Source organism: Erythrolamprus reginae, chromosome 11 (assembly GCF_031021105.1).
Source record: "Erythrolamprus reginae isolate rEryReg1 chromosome 11, rEryReg1.hap1, whole genome shotgun sequence".
In the NCBI taxonomy this organism is placed as follows: Eukaryota; Metazoa; Chordata; class Lepidosauria; order Squamata; family Dipsadidae; genus Erythrolamprus; species Erythrolamprus reginae.
The window spans coordinates 29581300-29605077 of NC_091960.1; the positions used below are offsets into that span (position 1 = coordinate 29581300).

Sequence of the window (23778 nt, forward strand, 5' to 3'; positions counted from 1 at the left end):
CAGTACTTCAAACCTGAGTTCTGGATCTTTCGGCTGGAAAATTGATACCATTGACCATAGTATCCTTCTGGGATGACTAAGATAGTTGGGGCTAGGAGGCACCATGTTATAGTGGTTCTCCTCCTAGCTCTCTGGTCGATCTCAGTCGGTGTTAATTGGAGAACAGAGATAACCCCTAGACCCCCCCATATGTGGGATGCTTCATGGCTCAGTCATCTCCCACCTCCTATTTAATATCTACTGGGTGAGGTCATCTGATGATTCAGAGTGAGGTATCAGCAATATGCGGATGATACCCAGTTATATATTTCCACCCCAAGTCAATTCAGTGAAGCAGTGTATGCGACATGCCGGTGCCTTGAGGCTGTGAGGATCTGGATTAGAGTCAACAGGCTCAGACTTAATCCAGACAAGACCCAAGTGGCTGTGGATATTGCCCTCTTATATACTATGACAACTGTCCACCCTTGGCTCTTAGGGGGGAGAAATTGCCCCCCTCAGAACAGGTCCAAAACCTGGACTCCTAGACTCACAGCTAAAATTAGATCATCATTTGACAGCTATTGCTAGAGGGACCTTCGCACAAGTCCATCTAGTGCACCAACTGCAATCCTACCTGTGTTGAGAAGCAATTCTCACAGTCAATCATGCCCTTGTGACCTCATAATTAGATTATTGCCACATGCTCTATATGGGGCTACCCATGAAGAGTGCTTGGAGACTACAACTGGTCCAAAATGCAGCTGCGTGAGCTGGTGTGGGTACACCTAGGTAAACCCACATTGCACCAATATTTCGTGGGCTGCACTGGCTCCCTGTTGCTTTCTGGGCACACTTCAAGGTGTTGGTCATTACCTTTAAAACCCTACATGGCTTAGGGCCAGGTTATTTTCGAGACCGCCTTCTGCACAGAGTTGGTCTCCAGGTCCTGTCAGCTAAACAGTGTTGGCTGGTGGGCCCGCAGGGGAGGGCTTTCTCTGTAGCTGCCCAAGATCTCTGAACAAGTTACCTTTGGAGGTCATGATTGCGCCCATACATATTGCCCTTCCAAAAAGCAGTTAAGACCTGGCTTTTCCAGCAGCCTGGGGCTGTTGATCTCATGGTTGTAATCGACGAGATCCGGCTCTGCCATGGAATGATATGTATGGGTTTTAACTGTTTTAAATGCCTAAGATGTTTTTAATATTTTATTCTGTTGTTAAGCCACCCTGTGCCCTTTAATATAAACAAACAAACAAACAAAAATAAAATAAAACAAAACTAATAATTGTGTTTCACACCTATAACTCCACTATAATTAAATAAATATGGGATGAAAAAATTCTTTGCAATGAATGCTAAAGACTATATTCTGGGTTTTGAAAGACTGAAAGTCTTGCATTTGTGACATCTGGGGAATTTTTTTTAAAAAAAGGTAATTGAAGATCCACAATTAAGCTCCAAAACCTGTGAAAGTAGTCATACTTTTACTCAGTTTACAGTGGAAATAATAGTAGCAATGCACTGGATTAAAAAAATAAGACAACTTGGTTTCAAGCATTCAACTGTCACTAGCTGGGCTAGTGATGGGATAGCCGGGGCTTGTGCAAATCTATGGGCTGCACTGGCACATCTCAACTTGGTTAGTTTTAGCTTTCCTTCCTTTGGCTCAGTACATTGAGGAGAAACCCAGCCTGTGATGTTTTAATTTGCAAGTCAGTGGCTTGTGCAAGCTCATGATTCCTTCAGGTGCCCGAATATGTGCTGTGCAAACACTGCCCATGGTTTTGGTCTCAGGGCACTGTGTGAAATAATTTGATGATACAAACCACAAACCATGGCTTAGCTAAAGGGCAAAGCAAGTCATTACAATTAGCAGCTTAGTGCGATGTTCCTGAAGCACTTTTTTCCCCCTTCAGGGCCCATAAATAACTTGGTTTGCATGAATTAATATTGATTAATATTCCCAATACTGTACTGTATTACTTAATACTGTTTTAGCAATATTAAAAATTAAAATTGACCCATGCACTGTCACTTCCCACGAGGATCAGATGGGATTTTAATATTGTTAAATATTAAAGTAATAATTAAAAATTAAATATTGGGGGACAGCCCCCTCCCCTCAGGGATTACAATTGGCAGTTTAGCGCAATGTTCCTGAAACACTTTTTTTTCTTTCAGGACCCCTAAATAACTTTTGTATGGATTATATTGACCAATATTACCAATATTACTTAATATTAGCAATATTAAAAACTAAAATTGACCCATGCACTGTCACTGTCACGTCCCATGAGGATATGATGGGATTTTAATATTGTTAAATATAAAATGTATATGCCGCCCCGAGTCTACGGAGAGGGGCGGCATACAAATATAATAAATAATAATAATAATAATAATAAATTAATAATTAAATATTGCGGGAGACCCCCTCCCTCCAGGGGGATCTGAGGACCAAAGTTTTAAAAAAATCCACACAGGCTTAGTGCACTGTACGATGGCAAAAAAAGCGGGATTCGGTTGCCTGGGCAGCAAGAAGGCACCGCCCTCTTCCCACGTGACGGGAATGGTCCGGAAGCGCAGTATTGCGCCTGCGCTCACATTTGTTGACACACACAAACACACACACAGACACACAAGCGCGCGCGCGTGCTGCAGGTGGTGGGGGCTTCCCTCGCACTCGGTCATGTCTCACGGGCACAGCCACGGCGGGGGTAGCTGTTGCCATGGCGACGACCACGAGGAGCCTCCTGAGCGGCGAGGCCAGGCCTGGGGCCTTTACCTGCGCATCGACCGCGAGCGCCTGGAGTGCCTCAATGAGCGAAGGGAAGGCAGCGGAGCGCTAGTCTTCCGCGCCTGGGAAGACCGTGCGGATAAGCAGAAGGTGGGTCTGGGCAGCGGGCCGGGAGCGGGCAGGGCAAGGCGTCCCGTCGTGGCTATTCTCGGGTTCCGAGGCTATTCACGGGTTCCGCCTTTTACACGGAGCCCGTAACCCGGGCTGCAGTTGCGTGACGGGGCTCTTCCTTGCAGCTGAGGGGTGAACGCATCCATATAATGAATACTAGGCAAGCCCAGGTGTCTCCCTCCAACCTTGGCCAATTTAAGACTTGTGGACTTCAACTCCCAGAATTCCTCAGCCAGCTTTGCACTAAATACTTCTAAAAACTTAAGTTGAAAGTCCCCTGCGGGGTCTTCAAGCAATCATTTCGAACATTCTGGGTTTTGTGGAACAATTGTCCTTTGCAATATATATTTCAAATTGAATATAAAACTCCTATATTAAATCCTATTCATTTTTTCCTAGTTTGTAGAAAGTGATGATGATGAAGAGCTCTTATTTAATATTCCGTAAGTAGTCTTTTTTTAAAAAAATTACCTTTTGGAGATTTTGTAACATGGTTTTTAGAAGTGGGCTGATAGCAAACAAATATAGAGAGAGCCAGTTTGTTGTAGTGATTAAGGTGATGTCCTAGAAGCCAGGAGATGGTGAGTTCTAGGTCCTCCTTAGGCGAAAAGACTAGCTGAGTGACTTTGGACAAATCAGTCTCAACCCAATCTACCTCACACAGTAGTTGTGGGGGAAAGAGTATTGGGTATGTTTGCTAACTTGAGCTAGAAAAAAAATCTAATAATAATAGACTATTTTAAAAATAATATTGTGGTCTTATTTTAACTAGATTCAGCCAAGAATGGTTACTAAGACAATGATGGTGAAAACCTCACAGTGTTAGTAGGGTTGTGTTAAGGATGTTCCATCCAGGACCACATACAGTGGTCCTCAACCTTTCTAGTATTGCGACCCCTGAATACAGTTTCTCATGTTGTGGTGACCCCGAACCGTAAGTCTAGCGCCAGTTCTCCCAACAAAGCTTTAAGCTGATTGGCAGGAAGGTCAGAGGGACAGCCCCACTGTAAACGCCTGATTGGTCAAATTGTAAAAATCTGTTCCAAGGTGCCAGAATAGAAGCTCTAGTTCCTAACACCATGGGAAATTTGTCTTTTCTCTTAGGTGGCCTCTGTGAAACAGTCGTTCGACCCCCAAAGGGGTCCCGACCCCCAGGTTGAGGACCACTGGGACATATTAAGTCAATGGGAATCTAGTGGCAGATAGTGAAAACTATCTGGGTATTGGATTTGTTATTATGTATTGTTTTTACCTTGTTGTGAGCCGCCCCGAGTCTGCGGAGAGGGGCGTCATATAAATCCAATAAATCTAATCTAATCTAATAAGGTTCCTTTCAGACTGAACTCCCTAGGTACAGTCAGCTGAACAATAAATAAATGATCAGTGGCATTTTTTTTTCTTTTTACAGATTTACAGGCAATGTGAAATTAAAAGGAATAATTGTGATGGGAGAGGATGACAGTACACACCCCTCAGAAATGAGACTGTAAGTTGAAACAGTGGACAGATCATTTAGGGCTGGGTTCTTTATGGTTCGGAGTGGTTCGCCCAAACTGTTAACGGCCGACTGGTGTCATCACAATGATGACATTGACCTGGTTCGGTCAGTGCTGGTCCGTGAGCGCTGCCATCTTTTTGATTTTTTTCTTCCGAGCATGTGCAAAGCTGAGTTTCCGACACTGTGCATGTGGTCGCCATCTTGGTTTTGTCTCCCCCCCCCCAATTTTTGACACTGCACATGTGCACGAGTGCCCATGCAGCGCACCCATGCGGCATGGGAGGAAGCAAACCCCTGAGATGTTTCATGTTGCAGAAGCTGCTGATAAAGATGACAGGATTTTTTTTAAATGTAATGAATATATGAATGGTTTTAGCCTTAATTTTTAATTTAATACTCTGAATTAGTAATAGCACTGGGATAGCTTGCTGTAAAATAATGAAATGTCTTCTTATTAATTTTGACCCACATTGAAATTCTGCAGGAAAAATAACCTGGCTGGCTTAGTGAAATGCAGGATCCAACATGCACAAATATATGTGGTGCTTTCTGGTTTCTTTGAAGTTTTCAGATCTTCTGCCCATATTAACAGTCACCAGAACATGTTTATTTAGGATTCAGTTTCCCTACATTCTGTCAGTCACTTACAAATTGTGTTCTTTTCAGCAAAATTTTCTTATCTATTTATTGAATTCTTAGCTGTTTTGTTTTCTTCAGCTGTTTTTGCAGTAATTATGGTTTCCTAAATTTGCTGTTTATTTCAGTCCATGAATAAATAAAAGATTGGGAAAATTATTTTGGAATTACAATAATGATTCTTTCTGGATCACAAGGAATTCTAATACAGTAGATCTGTTTACCAGTCTTTGCTTGAAAGTGTAGATTTCTTTAAATGGCTACAATTTTAAAGCCCTGAGAGCCAAACAGCTACTAAAAAAAATCTTGTTTGGAGCCTCTTTATATTATCGCTGGTTTTTAAAGTTTTAATTTCTTTCCACGTTGTAAGTTTTAATACATGTGCTGAAATAACTGCACTTTTAGGACGCAGTATGATATCGTTGATGGCTTTGCCTGACAACCAAATTTCCATTTGTCATTTGCTATTCTTAGTGGCCGGTTTATTTATACATTTATTATGAAACTGGATATGCCTCACTGCCTCCAAGGACTCAGAGTGATTTACAATAACAGTAAAAGGAGAGCCAATTTGGTCTAGTGGTTAATCACCAGGCTAGAAATGAAGAAGCTGTGAGTTTAGGCGTGAAAGCCAGCTGGGGTGACTTTTGGCTGGTTACACAGTCTCAGCTCACCATCATAGTTCCCTCTAAGCTGAGCAGTGAGCAATCGCTCACTTAAAAATCATCATCAACTCAGAGTTTTCCAAACCTGCCCAGAAGCCGAGAGGGAAAGAGTGAGAGGGAAGGAGAGAGAGAGGAAGAGAGGAAGAGAGAGAAACAGATAGAAAAAAGCGAGGAAGGAAAAGAGAAAGAAAAAGAATGGGAGTAAGGAAGAGAGAAAGAAAATCAAAATCTAGTTTGAAACTAGCTCAACTATTTAAGTGCCATTTTGATATTGATAGAGTTGCCCTATTATGAGCTCACTGTTATAGACACACAGTACATTATTTTATTTTGAAATTCTCTGAGGCAAAACAGGGTGGGTTTTTTGTTTGTTTGTTTGTTTGTTTGTTTATTATTTCTGTGCCGCCCAGTCCCGAAGGGACTGCCGCTCAGACACTATACTTTTCTGCCCACCCCAAAAAAAAATTAGAGGGAACACTGCTCACCATACTTCAGAATTGTTGCGGGGAAAATAGGAGGAGGAAAAAGTACAATTGTTTACTTGCCACCTTGAGTTATCTATAAAAACAATAAAGGCAGCATGAAAAAGTCTTCAGTAAAAAATTTCAATAAAAATTGTTCCAAAAGCAAAGAGTTACAGTAGCATTCCAGCTCCACCTTCTATGCCAAAAGAATCCTTGGAAAAATCTTTTATACTTGCCCTACAAAAAGTAAATAGAGTGATGAGGGTTTCCCTGTACCTCAAGGAACATTGGAGTTGCTAATAGTAGGTATTTATCTGGAGCCTTGTTACTTGTTTCCCAATGAGCTGAGCATGCAAGATGGACTAAATCTGTCAGGAGAAATTGTCCTATATGTATACTTGTGTTGAGCCATGTAGGACTTCCTGGGGTTAAAAACAGTATACTCAACTGAATCTAGAAGCTCAGTGGCAACCAGTGCAGAGCCTTGCTCTTTGTTATTAATTTTGGGTGCTATACTATTCTGATAATTGAAGATGCAGAATTTTTTTTTTTTTTACAACAAGGGAAATTTGTAGATTAGGTGTATGACTGAAGTCCTCAACTATAAAATTAATAATTTAATATATCATTGTTGACTTATATTCTTAGTTACTTACAGGCCTATAAATTGTAATATTATTTGAGGGAGTAGTCTTTTTATACAGTGTTCTAAACCAGTCTTTCCCAACCTTGGCCACTGAAGTTATTTGGACTTCAACTCCCAGACTGTTGTAAATGTCCTTTCCCCTTCTGTGGTTGAGATGTTTCCTGGGCTCTCCTCTTACTACCAAATCCAACAACAAAAAGGAGAATGCACCATGTACAACCACCAGCTGAAGAATGTATCAGTCAGCCAAATACCACAAAATTAGGTACAGCAGTCCTGATTGGTTAAGGGCAGGAAATACTGCCTATCATTGGTGAGTTTAAAATACTTGAGCTAGATGACACAAGCTATTGACTGCTGCCTTCAGTCTGTCTGGTGACAGGTTTGTGCTATGAAAAGGTGCCGTGATGGTATTAGCCAATCTTCCCTACAATCTGCCTGTTCCTGATATATTGGATAAGAAACCCCATAATTTGTTGTCAGCAGGGGTTAATGGAGATTCAAATGCTGCCCAACTGGGAAGTACGGTCTCAGGTTGGGAATGCTGTCCCACACTAAGCCCATTGCAAAAGAAAAGACTGCCAAGAAAAAGGTTCCAGCCAACCAGCTGATTATGACAAGTTCTCCAGATCTTCAGTAGGAAAAAAAACAGTTGGGGAAAACTACCCATCGATTTTTATAGCTAACGTTTGGCTCAACAAGACTGTTGTAAATGTCCTTTCCCCTTCTGTGGTTGAGATGTTTCCTGGGCTCTGCTCTTACCACCAAATCCAACAACAAAAAGGAGAGAATGCACCATGTACAACCACCAGCCGAAGACTATATCAGTCAGCCAAATACCACAAAATTAGGTACAGCAGTCCTAATTGGATAAGGCCAGGAAATACTGCCCATCATTGATACTTCAGCTGGATGACACAAGCTATTGACTGCTGCTGCCTTCAGTCTGTCTGGTGACAGGTTTGTGCTATGAAAAGGTGCCGTGATGGTATTAGCCAATCTTCCCTACAATCTGCCTGTTCCTGATATATTCTGGGAGTTGAAGTCCAGATATCTTCAAGTGGCCAAGGTTGGGAAACACTGTTCTAAACAACTGAAACACAACTTTTTCAGCATTGCTTTTTTGATCATCATTTTTGCGTTGTCCTAAGAACCAGTTTGATTATTTTCTCCATTCTAGTCCAGATGAGTACAGTGGCTAGCTGTTGAAAATGTTAACATTTGTATGAGCTGATCCTTGCCTTTTTCTAGGTTTAAGAATATTCCTCATATGTCCTTTGGTGATACTGCCCGAGAACCAGATCAAATCTTCAGCCTGAATCGTGATGTTTTAGGAGAACTGGAATATCCTACAAAGTATGTCATGATATACCTATTCAGTCTTTATTCAAGGCAGGGGTCCCCAAACTTTTTACACAGGGGGCCAGTTCACTGTCCCTCGGACTGTTGGAGGGCCAGACTATAAAAAAACCTATCAACAGATTCCTATGCACACTGCACATACCTTATTTCTTTCTCTCTCACCCACTCACTCTCTTTCTTTCTTTCTCTCTCTCTCTCTCTCTTGCTTTCTCTCTCTCTCTCATGCTCTCTCTCTCTTGCTTTCTTTCTGTCTCTTGCTCTCTCTGTCTCTTTCTCACTCTCTCTCTTGCTATCTCTCTTCCTCCCTCTCTTTCTCTCTCCCTCTCTTTCTCCCCCTTCCTCCCTCCCTCCCTCCTTCCTTCCTCTCCACTTCTCTTTCCCTCGCTTTTCCCCTTCTCTTTCCTTTTTCTTTCTTTCTTTCCACTTATCTCTCTCTCTTTTCCCTCTTTCACCCTCCCTCTTCTCTCCCCGCGGAGGACTCACCTGACAAGCCTCCACCCTCCGACCCCGGACTCCCATTCAATCCCCATTCAGAAAACAGGAGCTAGCAACTCAAAGAGGAGGAGGAGGGTGTGTGCGTGTATGTGTGTGTGTTGTGCCCAGGTCGGCTTTCGGCAAGCCTTACTTTACCTCGGGTGAGATGAGATTGAGGGGGACATTCTCACTGCTTTTCCAGTGCGGCCTTGGAAAAGACCCACGGGCCAGATAAATGGCCTCAGCGGGCCGCATGTGGCCCCCGGGCCGTAGTTTGGGGACCGCTGATTCAAGGTGTCTGGTATTTGAGCCCCAAGTTCAAGGACATGATCCTTGGGCTCTAATAATTGAGGGTACCAAGACTTTCTCCCCAGTGGATTTTTGTGGGGGGATGTAATTGTAGAGGAAACTATACCAGTAAAAACTGGCTCTGTTTCAGGTGTGGGAGGGACTCCAAAGAGAAGAACAAGTGTTGCTTAACCATTTCATAATCTATGTACAGTGATACCTCGTCTTACAAACGCCTCATCAAAGAAACCTTTCGAGATACAAACCCGGGGTTTAAGATTTTTTTGCCTCATCTTACAAACTATTTTCACCTTACAAACCCACCGCTGCCGTTGGGATGCCCCGCCTCCAGACTTCTGTTGCCAGCAAGGCACCCATTTTTGCCCTGCTTCCGTGTTTTTGTGATGCTGCAGGGGAATCCCAGCATCACAAAAACGGGCGCTTTGCCGGCAACGGAAGTCCGGAGGTGGGGTTTCCCAGCGAAGGGAGCCTCAGTGAAATCACAGCATCGCAAAAACACAGAAGTCCGGAGGTGGGGTTTCGAGGACTTCGGTGTTTTTGCAATGCTGCGATTTTACTGAGGCTCCCCTCGCTGGGAAACCCCATCTCCGGACTTCCGTTGCCAGCAAAGCACTCGTTTTTGCGATGCTGTGATTTCACTGAGGCTCCCCTCGCTGGGAAACCCCACCTCCGGACTTCCATTGCCACCAAAGCGCCCATTTTTGCGGTGCTGGGATTCTCCTGCTGGGATTTCCCTGCAGCATCACAAAAACACAGAAGTCTGGAGGTGGGGTTTCCCATGGAGAGGAGCCTCAGGGGAATCCCAGCAGTGCAAAAACGGGGGCTTCGGTTGGCAAAAGGGGTGAGTTTTGGACTTGCACACATTAATCGCTTTTCCATTGATTCCTATGGGAAACATTGTTTCGTCTTACAAACTTTTCACCTTAAGAACCTCGTCCCGGAATCAAATAAGTTTGTAAGACAAGGTATCACCGTATTTTAAAACATTAACTTCTTTCTAAAATTAGTTGGCTGCCATATGACAGCCTTTCTGCAATCTCACTCCCTCCAGTAGTGTTGGAACTGAAATTCCAATCCCAGCATGTTTCCCCTACAACAACTGGCTGCCTTCTAGCAACAGCTCTTGGGGACAATAAACAGAAATGGCACAGCTAAAAATTTTTTTTAAACCCACTTTATTTCTCAGTGAATGAATTATGTGGTGAAACTTTGCCATTATATCTGGGGGAGAAAAAGGTAGTGAAGTCCTTATGGATTGAGGAATTGTGTGTAGTTAGGGGAATTTTAAGTCTTAGACTTCGGGGAAATGTGCATTGGAGTAGGCTAATTTCTATGTCCCCTTCCCTGCACTTTTTAGAGGATGGGAAAAGTATTACATTTTGTTGTCCAGTCAGGATTTCAGAAAGGGTTATCAGAAATAAATAAAATGAAAGTTCTACGGGTCTGAAAAATATTGGGGTAATAGTTTAGGTTACTAAAAGTGGTTAGTGCTGCAGAAACTGCAAAATGAGAGTGGTTTGAAAGGGAACATCTGAGAAATGCATATCTAGATTGGTTTATCATGGGACTTTAGTAGCATTGGGAACAAGGACTTGCATACCCCCGCTCTTTTTACTGAGACAGCCCCAACTCTTCCAACAGTTATTGCAACGTAGAGCTTTTTCTTTCAGCCTTTCTTAGCTTCCGAGAATGTTTCTTGATTTTAGGCAGGTAGAAATTCTGGTCCTGTTGAAGTATAGTGAAAGGTTTTACTAGTATTGCTTACCCTGAATGGGAACAGTATGATTGGGAAGGGGTGTGTGTGTATAAATAAATGTTCTGGCACAAAATGGTCCTTCCTAGTTCCTCTTCTTATTGGGAAGTACTGAATGATGATGGAAACCTCTATCTTTCTAACTAATCAACCTGTACTATGCTGTACAGCAGCGGTCCCAAAACTACGGCCCACGGGCCGGATGCGGCCCGCAGCAGCACACGAGATTTTACTGATCGATATAATAAGAGGGAGAAATAGAGAGGGAGAAAGAAATGAAGAGGAGAGATAGAAAGGGAGGGAGAGAAAGGGAGAAATAGAGAGGGGGGAAGGAGAGAAAGTGTGAGAGATACAAAGAGGGAGAGTTAGAAAGAGAGTGAGTGAGAGAAGAGAGAGAAAGAAAGAGAAAGAGGGAGAGATAGAGAGGGAGAGAGAAAGGAAGAGGGAGAGATGGAAAGAGAGAGAGAGAAGGAGAAAAATGAGAAAATGGTGGAGGGAAAGAACGAGGGAGAGGAAAATGAAACAAATGAGAGAAAAGGAAGAGGCAAGAGAGAAGTGGAGAGGAAGCAGGGAGGGAAGGAAGGAAGGAGAAATGGAGTTTGTTGATTTAAGCTTAAATTTACTTGTTAATAAAGAAGTATAAATTACTTTATTACTTAATTATTAATTACTTATTACTTCTTTATTTTAAATATTGTATTTGTTCCCATTTTGTTTTTTACTTTAAATAAGGTATGTGCAGTGTGCATAGGGATTTATTCATAGGGGTTTTTTTATAGTCCGGCCCTCCAACTGTCTGAGGGACAGTGAACTGGCCCCTGTGTAAAAGGTTTGGGGACCCCTGCTGTACAGATTGGTTAGCCTATTTAGCTTGTTCTTTTATATATACAGTGATACCTCGTCTTGAAAACCCCTCGTCATACAAACCCGGGATTTAAGATTTTTTTTGCCTCTTCCTCCAAACTGTTTTCACCTTACAAACCCAAGCCGCCACAAAATCACAGCATCACAAAAACACGGAAGTCCGGAGGTGGGGTTTTGAGGACTTCCATGTTTTTGTGATGCTGCAATTTTGCTGAGGCTCCCCTTGCTGGGAAAACCCCATCTCTAGACTTCCGTTGCCAGTGAAGCACCCGTTTTTGCACTGCTGGGATTCCCCTGCTGGGATTTCCCTGCAGCATCACAAAAACACGGAAGTCCGGAGGTGGGGTTTCCCATGGAGGGAAGCCTCAGGGGAATCCCAGCAGCGCAAAAACGGGCGCTTCAGCTAGTAAAAGGAGTGAGTTTTGGGCTTGCATGCATTAATTGCTTTTCCATTGATTCCTATGGGAAACATTGTTTCGTCTTACAAACTTTTCACCTTACAAACCTCGTCCTGGAACCAATTAAGTTCATAAGACGAGGTATCACTGTATATGTCAAAACTGTTGGCCAGGAACTTTTAACATTTTTTAAAGAAGGAAGCAACTTAGTAATCTTGGTTTAGACATGAAATTGGACAAAGATACAGACAGGCTTTGTGGTTGGTTGAATTGATGTGGCTGGCAGGAGGATTCAAAAAGAGCAATCTAGGACAGTGTTTTTCAACCGGTGTGCCGCGGCACACTAGTGTGCCGCGAGACATGGTCAGGTGTGCCGCAAAGCGGCTCCCACTTGCAGAAGCCGCCCCCCGGCTATTGCCCGCCGCCGCCGCTGCTATTGGGACCCTCCCGCGGGATGCTGGCAAAGGTTGTTTTGAATGTCGGCCCCCTCGCGCCCATGGCTTCTCGTCGCTAATAGCGGCGGCGGCGGGCAATAGCCGGGGGAGGGGCGGCTTCTTCAAGTGGGAACTCCAGGGCTGAAGCTTCCACTTGTGGCTGTCCCTGCCCGCCCGATCCATCCTTCTCTCCGGCTTTCTTGGGGCGCGGCTCCTCCCACAGCGGTGGCTGCAGCGGCGCTGGCGATCCGGCCGCTAGCCGCTCCGAGCGCTGTGGGAACGCCCATCCCTCTCAAAGTCCCATCCTGGGCTGTCAGTAAAGGGGCTGCTTCCCATCCCCCTGCCAGCTTGCCCAGAACATTCAAACTAAGGAAAACCTTCGCCGGCCTCCACAGAGAAGAAAGGAAGAGAGAGAACGAGAGAGAGAGAGCAACAGAGAGAGAGAGAGAACAAGAGAGAGAAAGCATGAGAGAGAGAGAAAGAACAAGAGAGAGAAAGAAAATGAGAGAGAGAACAAGAAAGAGAAAGAAAATAAGAGAGAACGAGAGAGCAACAGAGAGAGAGAGAAAGAACAAGAGAGAGGAAGCATGAGAGAGAAAGAAAATAAGAGAGAGAACGAGAGAGAGCAACAGAGAGAGAGAAAAAAAATAAGAGAGAACGAGGGAGAGGGAGAGAGAAGGAAAGCAAGAGAGAAAAAGAGAAAGCAAGAGAGACAGATAGGGAGAGGAAAGGAGACAGAGAGAAATGAGAACAAAAAGGGGAGAAAAAAGGAGAAATGATAAAATGATTGAGGCAGAGAATGAGAGGAGATAGAAACAAGAGAGAGAGAGAGAGAGGTGATTCTTGAAGCATATGGTAAAAAGCACCCAAATAATAAGAAAAAAAACCCAGCCCACACCTGTTTTTGAAAAGAATAAAAAAGAAAAAAAAACCAGACCTCAACTGGTTTTGGAAATGGTTCAAGTGTGTATACACACACACACACACGTAAGGGGGGGAGAGAGACAGGGATGGAAAAAGAGGAGAAGTGAGAGGGAGAAGGAATGAGGGAAAAAGGGAGGAAGAGAGAGAAATGAGAAACATGAGAGAGAAAAGGGGGAAAGACAGGAGAAGTACCCAGAAATGAGACAGTGGTATAAATTTGAGGAGGGATGATTGATGATTGACTGTATTTATAAGGGGATGTTACATGGGATTGTATATATGAGGGGGTTAGTTAGTTAGTTAATTTGTTTGTTTGTTTGTTTGTTTGTTTTTAATTAATTAATTAGATTTGTGTCATTTTGGTTGGTGGTGTGCCCCAGGATTTTGTAAATGTAAAAAATGTGCCGCGGCTCAAAAAAGGTTGAAAATCACTGATCTAGGAAGACATATCAGTGTGCATACTTGCTCAAGCTGAATGCTACAGTATATTTATTGCAGTTATAATTTATTTGGGGGGAAAACTTGGCTCTCATGCAGTTTAGTTTTAGAGGTCAAAACTTACAAATGTGTTCTATATGTTACAATTGTAAACGCAGAATTTTTCCCTCTTTTCCAGAATTGCTCGCTTCTCAAATGTTTATCATCTCTCCATCCACTTCTCCAAGAACTTTGGAGCTGAGACAACAAAAATCTTTTACATAGGCCTAAGGGGAGAATGGACAGAAGTAAGTGTGGCGATGGAGATGACAGATGAGAACACTAAATAAACAGATGCAGGGTGCAGAAGCCTTTGGGATTGAAGGTGTACCTCAAAATGTGCTTATTAACAGAGTCATGAACAGGAGTTTGTGAGACTCTGGCATAATGCTCAAACTTAAGAGGATGTAACTGTTGTTTTAAAATCTCTTCGCAGGTTAGCCTTGCTCATCCTGGCATCCTTCAGTTACCTTGGACTGCAGGCCTTTAAAATGTGTGTTAGTTGGGAGTTCTGGGAGAGGTTGTCTTACAAATTCAGACCATGTCACCCATATTCCACCTTTAAACTTCCTGTTTCTGTTTGGGTTGGATGATGAGGAGTCTGGAGGAAACTTCTTTGAAAATTACTTAGTGTTCTGTCAAGCTCTCTGGCAGAATGCTCCCGAAAATTCAGATACAAATTTCAGACACACACACGTTTGAAAATTCAAAACAATGTTCTTTATACCGAAAATGCAAATAAACTAAGCACTCTTTTTGTATAGCAAAGAGCACTTGTCTCCAAATAAACTGGTAATTTGTACAAGTCCCTTATCAGTTCTGAGATACTTAGCTTGCAGCTGTGAGGCAATTCACAGTCCTTCTTCTTGCACAAAGTGAAACACACTTTGCTCTGGTTTAGTTTCAAAGCGGGGAAAAAGCAGCCTGCAAAGGTCAAAGTCAGCAATGCAGGCACGAAACACAATGATCAGATAAACCTCCACAATGGCCAAACCCACAGGCTGCTCTTTATAGCAGCCTCACTAATGACCACAGCCCCACCCAACCACAGGTGGCCTCATTTTCTTTGATAATAATCTCTCAGTTGTTGCTGCCTATGTATCGCTCTCCGCATGCGTGGCTGTATCATTAACTCTTGTTCCGAATCCAAGGAGGAGCTAGATAATTGATCTCCTTCTGAGCTGTCTGCCACACTCTCCTCCTCCCTGTCACTCATGTCTTCTTGGTCAGAGGAACCTTCATCATCAGATTCCACTGGGAGCAAAACAGGCCTGCGGCATGTGGATGTCTCCCCCACATCCACAGTCCTTGGGGCAGGAGCTGGGCCAGAGCTAACCACAACAACTTAGTATCTCCATTCCCAAGTTTTTGCTGCCTGAATCACTATTCGTCAAATATGGCACATCATAAAAGACCTGTTTTCTTCATTAAATAAACTTTCCTGCCACCTCATTGGATGATTATTACTGTGCCTTCAAAAGGTAACTGAATGAGTGTTATTTTAAGCCTGAATATCTCCTTCCAACTGCCACTTTCATGCACTTACAAATGGGTTGGCATGAAGGTGCCCCAAGGTTTCCTGTTTTTAGATGAACCGGGATTTATTTTTTTAATGTTGAGCCAGGAGCTAAAGCGAAGAGTTTGAAGTCATTGTTAAGAGTCCTGTCTTTTTTTTCCAGGCTTGTCCCTTTGGCTGTTTTCTAGCCCAGTGCTTTTCAAGTTAAGCAACCATTGGCAGGTGTTGACTCAAATTCTGCCATATTGAATAAATGTGCGAAAACATTTCAGTCAAAACATCTTCACCAAGGAAGGTCCCACTCTGTCCTTGGAACGGCTGTTCTGATTTTACTGGAAAGGTTCCAAGGTCAGAATGATTTCTGACTCATCAGAAGTGTTCTGTTCTTGAAAGGGATTTTTCTCCTGGGAAGACCAAGGTCACAATAGCTCATTTAGACCCAGAGTATGTTCAAAATGTGATCTTTGGGGATTGCACACCCCTCATTTTAAACCTGTGCAGAAATCGCAGTGTGAAGGAATGACGTGTTACGAATTTAGGGAGGAAGGTTAAAAAGAGATAAGTTGCGAATTCCTCAAAAGAAGTAAAAGTTATCCAGATTGAAGTACAGTGTTCCCTCGATTTTCGTGGGGGATGCGTTCCGAGACCGCCCGCGAAAGTCAAATTTCCGCGAAGTAGAGATGCGGAAGTAAATACACTATTTTTGGCTATAAACAGTATCACAAGCCTTCCCTTAGCACTTTAAACCCCTAAATTGCAATTTCCCATTCCCTTAGCAACCATTTAGATTATTACTTACCATGTTTATTTATTAAAGTTTATTTAAAAAAATATTTATTAAAGGCGGATGAAAGTTTGGCGATGACATATGACATCATCGGGTGGGAAAAACCGTGGTAAAGGGGAAAAAACCGTGAAGTATTTTTTAATTATTTTTTAAATTAATTGTTGTTAGCCGCCCTGAGTCTGCAGAGAGGGGCGACATACAAATCCAATAAATTATTATTATTGTTAATATTTTTGAAAAACCGTGGTATAGACTTTTCGCGAAGTTCGAACCCGCAAAAATTAAGGGAACACTGTACATCTACTGTAGTTTGTAAGAGTAGATGTAATGGTGGCTGGTCTAAATAGAGAGGGAAAATCAAATGATTGTTCTATCTATCCAAAGAGACCTCTGAATAAATGTTCAAATTGTCTCTCCGCAGCCTCATCGACACGAAGTGACCATCTGTAACTATGAAGCAGCAGCAAATCCGGCTGATCACAAACTTGATCAGATTACGCCACAGACACACTTCATTTCCTAACTGAGAAGGCTTGTGCAACGACAGAACACTGGGTAGACATACGAAGGTGTCGAACAATTGAAACTAAAAGGGATGGCGGCTGTTTCTCTTTTGGGGATGTATGCATATGGTTTTGGAAGCCTTTGGTATCAGATGCTTGGCAGATAGGTATAAAACTACATTGTTGCTAAGATCAATTGTGAAAGTTGATCTGAAAATCATTAACTCTTCCTGGACTTCACCATGAGTGTCTGGGCAACATCTTGGCCCAGAATGTTTTTAAGATGGTGAAATTTTTGTTTAGTTGCTGCTACTTTTTTTGCTGGCATACATAAGGGGTGAGGCTATTGGGTGGTGGCACAAGCTCTAGGGCTTTTGAATACAGTTTTGATATACAAAATAAAATATTCCTGGTGGGATCTTGGCAGTGTATATAATTTCTCCAAGCATAAGCTGGACACCAAAGTGCTATTGGCATTGCCAGAAGCATAATTCAGTAGCTATCTTGCAGATGCATGTTAGTTATCAGTTTAAAACCTAGAAAATAAAAAGATGTATGAATTTATCTTGTCTAAAATGCAACTTTTTGTAAATAAACATGGCAAAGAATCCCTTGATTACATGAAAGAAGAAATTCTGAGCTGAACTTTGTTTTAATGTTCAGATACATCATTGGTACAAAATAAATTGGTACAGTAGTCCCTCGCTATACCGCGCTTCACCTACTGCGGCTTCACTTCATCGCGGGTTTTCAAGAAATATTAATGAGAAAAATCATTCGCGAATCTTCGCTGGTTCGCGGGTTTCTGAGGAAGTCGATCGGCAGATTTAAACAGCCCGCGGAACTCGATCGGCAGGTTTTTCAAAAAAAATATATCTAAAATTGTAAATACTGTATTTAAATACTGTATCTAAAATAAATACTGTGTGGGAAGGGTTTATAAACACTTAAAACAATGAAAACTTACCAAACAATTACAATATAAATACTTAAATAAGTACTATCAGTCGATAAATTCCCCATCGCGGATTTCACCTATCGCGGCCGGGTCTGGAACGTAACACCAGCGATAGGTGAGGGACTACTGTATTTTAAAAAATATTGTGGAATACTGTCAGGAATAGGAACATTTTGATTTGTCTCTAATTTTGTTCCTTTAAAAAACCCCCAGAGTTTTAGTCTATTAGGTGCTGTCCTTTTATGACCAAGCCCTAAACCAAGTGTGTCAAACTCACATGTCATGGTGGCGCCACATGACATATTAAGACTTCCCCCTCCCTTAGCTAGACCGGGCAGGGGCAGGGCCCAAGCCCAAACCCTAAACTCCCTGCCCTAAACTAAAACCCTGCTGTTCTGTTCGGGTCGTATGTGACCCGAAGCCAAGTTTGAGTCCCTGTAAAAAATTTTCCCTGCATATCTGAAACTTGAAATTTCATGTAGGTTCATCATTTCAGGGGTTCTCTCTATGAGAATTTTTTTTGGGGGGTGGGGGGCTTAGTTTTTGCTGGGCAAAAAAAGTTACAAATCTTATGTTCCTGGGTCACCCTGACCCGGACCGAAAACTCTTCATTTGCAGTGCTTATGTTTGGTCTTTTTGAAAGCTTTTTTCACTTGGAAAGTAGTCTGAACATTTCTGCACACAATGATATGAAAATTGAAATGAAAAAAGTAAATCTTATTGGTTTATTTTGCGGATATAATGCACGCCCCCCCCCGTTTTTGTGAAAAATTTTTCAATTTATGGATAGTTTTGCTTGCAAAATGCATTCTATTTTACTAAAGTTGGTGTGGGATTGGTAGCTTGAACATTTCTGAATATAAGAAAAATATAAAGGAACTGAAAAAAATGATTCTTATTGGTTTTTTAACATCAGAAATAAGGCCTCCCCCCCCCCCCTTGGCTGCTTGCAACCATTTTCACTTTTTATTTTTTTATGCTCCAAATCCGAAATATTCTTTAAAATCTTAGGCATTCATTTACTCAATTTAACAATGCTGACCATCAAAAAATATTTTTGGGGTGGTGGCTAATTGTTTTCTGGGCAAAAAAAAATCATAACTTTGAATCTGTTTCTGTTCGTATGTGACCGGACCAAAAATATTTTTTTTAGGTACTTGAATTTGATCTTTTTGAAAACTTTTTCAACTGGAAAACTAGTTTGAACATTTATGAACATAATGATATGAAAATTGAACTGGAAAAATTGAGACTTATATTTTTATTTTGATCAAAAAGCCCCTCCCCCCATCCTTTTTTAATTTCGTGTCAATTTCTATTTTTTAAGGCTACAAATCCCTAAGGAATTTTCCCCCAAAAGGTTTGATATACTAAATTGAACATTTCTGAATATAAGAAAAATATAAATGAACTGAAAAAAATGGTTCTTATTGGTTTATTTTTGCCACAAAAGGGCCACCCCCCCTCGGCCTTGCTGTGTGCCATTATTGTCACTGTTTATACATATTTGTCTAGAAATATTTGGAATATCCTTTTGAAAATCAACCACATTGTAGCCAGAGAACTAATTTTATGAAACAAATCCATTTTACTAAAAAAAAGTATGTAAGTTTGAAATTAACAGCATAATGTTTATATAAATTGAAATAATTGAGGCATACTTTATGTGCAAAATAAACCAATATGCATCAATTTTTCCAGTTCAATTTTCATATCATTATGTTCAGAAATGTTCAAGCTACCAATCCCATACCAACTTTAGTAAAATAGAATGCATTTTGCAAGCAAAACTATCCATAAATTGAAAAAAATTTCACAAAAACAGGGGGGGCGTGCATTATATCCGCAAAATAAACCAATAAGATTTACTTTTTTCATTTCAATTTTCATATCATTGTGTGCAGAAATGTTCAGACTACTTTCCAAGTGAAAAAAGCTTTCAAAAAGACCAAACATAAGCACTGCAAATGAAGAGTTTTCGGTCCGGGTCAGGGTGACCCGGGAACATAAGATTTGTTACTTTTCTTAAACAGAACAGCAGGGTTAAGAAAATCTATTCAAATGAGTGCCCTTGCATATTGCATAACCATAATGTGAATTGTTTGGTTTCTGCCTATCATGTTCTATGTATCTAGTTCAAAGTTTTTCAACAAACGAGTTGATAACTCTGCCCACTCAATTACCAGTACAGTGATACCCCTACTTAAGAACTTAATTCGTTCTGTGACCAGGTTCTTAAGTAGAAACATTCTTAAGAAGAAGCAATTTTTCCCGTAGGAATCAATGTAAAAGCAAATGTAAAAGCCCTCATCATCTCGAGGTTCGACTACTGTAATGCTCTCTACATGGGGCTACCTCTGAAAAGTGTTCGGAAACTTCAGATCGTGCAGAATGCAGCTGCGAGAGCAGTCATGGACTTACCTAGGTATGCCCATGTTTCACCATCACTCCGCAGTCTGCATTGGCTGCCGATCAGTTTCCGGTCACAATTCAAAGTGTTGGTTATGACCTTTAAAGCCCTTCATGGCATTGGACCAGAATATCTCCGAGACCGCCTCCTGCCGCACGAATCCCAGCGACCGATTAGGTCCCACAGAGTGGGCCTCCTCCGGGTCCCGTCAACTAAACAATGTCGGTTGGCGGGGCCCAGGGGGAGAGCCTTCTCTGTGGCGGCACCAGCCCTCTGGAACCAACTCCCCCCGGAGATTAGAACTGCCCCTACTCTTCCTGCCTTCCGTAAACTCCTTAAAACCCACCTTTGCCGTCAGGCATGGGGGAACTGAAACATCTCCCCCTGCGCATGTTAATTTATACATGGTATGCTTGTGTGTATGTCTGTTAGTATATGGGGTCTTTCTTAAATCTTTAAATATTTTAAATTGTCAGATTATTTATTATTTGTTTCCACGTGTTGTGAGCCGCCCCGAGTCTTCGGAGAGGGGCGGCATACAAATCTAATAAATAAATAATATAATAAATAAATAAATAATGCGTCCAAGCCCATTAGGAAAGAAATAAAAGCACGGAATTTGGGTGGGAGGAGGAGGAGGAAGAAGAGGAAGAGGAGAGTCGCTGCTGAAGGAAGAAGGTGAGCTGAGGTGGAAAAAAAAGTCCAAAACTTTAAGGCTTAAAAAACAAAAAGAGGGACTCTGAGGCAGCGAAGAGGAGCACGCACCTCCAATACACCCAGCGCAAGGCTGCCTCCCGTACACTGCCTCCCATACACTGGCTGCTGCCCCATACTAATACTAGTACCACTGTATTAGTATTTCTGTTCTTGTCTTATCTCCTATGTTAGAGTGGTAACACTATATGATGTCTTGGGGCTAATTTCCAAAGTTCCCAAAAAATATTAACTTATTTTTTACTTCATATTTTTAAAGGAAATACTTTCTGCAGTCTCCTTTGGACAACTTTGGAAGGGGTTTATGAATACAGTTAATTGTTTTCATTTTAAACAAAAATGAAAAATCTTCCATGAAATTTAGCCAAGAGAGATGGAAGTTTCCTGCCACACTCTTTGCTTTGAGTTGTCCATATAAAGAAGGGTTTTTCAGCCTTGACAATTTTAAAGACTTTAAGGCAGGGGTCCCCAAACCTGGCAACTTTAAAGACTTGAGGACTTCAACTCCCAGAATTCCGCAGCCAGCATTCTATGAATTGAAGTCCACAAGTCTTAAAGTTGCCAAGTTTGAAGACCTCTGCTTTAAAGCAGTGTTTCCCAACCTTGGCAAGTTGAAGATATTTGGACTTCAACTCCCAGAATTCCCCAGCCAGCAAATGCTGGATGGGGAATTCTGGGAGTTGAAGTCCAGATATCTTCAAGTTGCCAAGGTTGGGAAACACTGCTTTAAGGAGTGAAAAGTCCACCCATCTTAAAAGTTGCCAAAGTTGGGGGGGGGGGCACCAGTAGTGTAGAGCTTCATAACCAAAACCTGACACACACCCATACACCTGCCAGCTTCATCAGGTATTAGAGAAATGCCACCAGGGATTATCCAAAACAGGACATCCTGTTCTCCCCGCAGTGGATGTTGTGATTAAGTCTGACAAGCACAGCCAGCGGCATTTCCAGTTGAATGGCAAAAATAACAATCAGCCACGCCAAAACTTTGCTGTTTACCATCCAGTGATGAACCCTCAATCAAAACCATTTATTTAACCTCCACCATCCAGAATCTTCCCCCCATCCCTCCGGGGGAGCGGAAAGAGAAAATCCCAAACTCTTGTCTTTGGTGATGAATAACGAGGGTATCTTAATGATAGACAGGAAAGGAGTACGGCCACGGGAAAAGATGGCTGCGCCCTTTAGCGGCTCTCCCCCTCGCCGCTTCCGCTTTCCGTACAAGCCTGGCCAGAGCGTCACAATCTCTTTCCGGCCGGGCTGAAAGCTTGAAAGCGGTTCCCCGCCCACTTTGTCCAGCGCGGGCTCTGGTGGTGGCGGCGGCGGCGGAAGTTCCGGAGGGAGGGAGGGGGGCGGGGGGAAGAGAGAGAAAGGGGGAGCGCGCGAGAGCCGGAGCCTGACTGAGTCCATCCTCAGTCAGAAAGCCGGGTGGGAAGAGTCGGAGCCGAGAAAGGGAAAAAACAAAACAGGTGAGGGCGGGCGAGGGAAGGTCAAAGCGGGAGGCGGACGGAGGTTCGGGATGGGGCCGCCCTCGCCTCTCTCCGGGGCCAAAACTGAGGAGAAGAAGAAAGGGAAGGGAAGATTGGGAAGGGGGCGGGGCCGCGTGTGGCGTGTGGGGGGCGGGGTGGGGGAGGGGAGGGGATGATGAGGGAAGAAGGGGCGGCCCCCGAGGAGGCCCGGCGCGGAAACAGCCGAGAAGCGGCCCCGCTTGTTCCTTGAGGCTCCCGGGGTGGGAGGAGATGGGAGTGGGGATGGGCCGGCCGATGCCTTTATTAGGGCCGGACGAACCCGGACCGGGGGGAAAAGGTGCGCGAGGCTTTCGAGCTGCCCGATTCTCTCTGTAGCCAGGTGAGACGCCGGAGAAACCTGAGGGGGGGAAAAAGGGAAGGAAGCCTTTTGTCCGAAGGGGTGGGGGTGGGAAACTGAGGAAGGAGCGCGGGGGCTTCGAGCCCTTCTTTGGGGATATCCTGAGGAGAGGTAAGCAGGTTACCTTCATACCGGGTTGCGTATGAATAGCGGCTGCCCTGTCCATTCGGCTTGGCTTTTTAACCGGGGGGGGGGGGAGCGGGGGAGGATTTTATTCAGCGCATTGGGCAAGCCGGGAAAAGGAGGGTTGTTGGTTCGCTTCTCACCGAGGAGAAAGCCTGGAGGTGGATGAGCAAGATGTAAACGCAGAGGTCTTCAAACTTGGCCACTTGAAGACTTGTGGACTCAACTCCCAGAATTTTGTATAATCCCTGATGGTATTTGGCAGGTAGGAGGTCAGCCTTTGCTTCTGAAGCTCTACGCTGTTAGTGGGGTTTTTTTGGACAAGTTTTAAGATGGGTGGACTTTTCACTCCTTAAAGCAGAGGTCTTCAAACATGGCAACTTTTTAAGACTTGTGGACTTCAACTTCCAGAATTTTGGATAATCCCTGATGGCATTTGTCTAATACCTGATGAAGTTGGCAGGTAGGGAGTCACCCTTTGGTTCCGAAGCTCTACACTATTGGTGTTTGTTTTTGTTTTTTCCAACTTTGGCAACTTTTTAAGATGGGTAAACTGTTCACTCCTTAAAGCAGAGGGCTTCAAATTTGGCAACTTTTAAGACTTGTGGACTTCAAATCCCAGAATGCTGGCTGGAAAATTCTGAGCATTGGTCCACTAATCTTAAAGTTGCCAAGTTTGGGGACCCCTGTCTTAAAGTCTTCAAAGTTGCCAAGGCTGAAAGACCCTGCTCTATGTGGACAACTCAAAGAAAAGAGTGTACAAGGAAACTTTCATCTCTCTTGGCTACTTTTCATGGAAGATTTTTCATTTTTGTTTAAAGTGAAAACAACTAAGTATTTATTCATAAACCACTTCCAATGTTGGCCGAAGTAGATTGATATCGTAAAGTGTTACCACTCTTAACATAAGAGATAAGGCGAGAATCTTACCAATACTAATACCAGTAGTTGCGTGTCTTAAAGTTGCCACATTTAGGGATCCCTGGTGTATGTGTGTGTGTGGGGGGGGGGTGTTTCCTCCTTGGAACCAAACAGACTCATACCAAAACTTTTCACTCAATATTTTGAGCAGGCTATGTACTTCAAGGGAGGTAAATTCAAAACATG

General features: G+C 43.0%; 2 protein-coding genes across 3 annotated transcripts in view; both read left to right on the top strand.

The window, feature by feature from the left end:
• The first annotated feature begins 2549 nt into the window (after positions 1-2549).
• On the top strand, positions 2550-17233 carry PITHD1 (PITH domain containing 1). The gene is made up of 6 exons (XM_070764753.1): positions 2550-2869; positions 3290-3333; positions 4299-4376; positions 8051-8155; positions 13934-14042; positions 16519-17233. The coding sequence occupies exons 1-6, from the start codon at positions 2552-2554 to the stop codon at positions 16618-16620; spliced, it is 756 nt and encodes a 251-aa protein (XP_070620854.1). The 5' UTR covers positions 2550-2551; the 3' UTR covers positions 16621-17233.
• Positions 17234-22006: 4773 nt separating this feature from the next.
• LYPLA2 (lysophospholipase 2) overlaps positions 22007-23778 on the top strand; it is a 35161-nt gene continuing 33389 nt past the window's right edge. The window contains exon 1 of one of the 2 annotated variants that reach the window (XM_070764419.1): positions 22007-22151. The gene's annotated coding sequence lies outside the window, so the exon portion shown is untranslated. Of the gene's footprint in view, positions 22152-22368; positions 22531-23778 lie in introns of those variants that run through there. The other variant, XM_070764420.1, reaches the window with a different exon arrangement.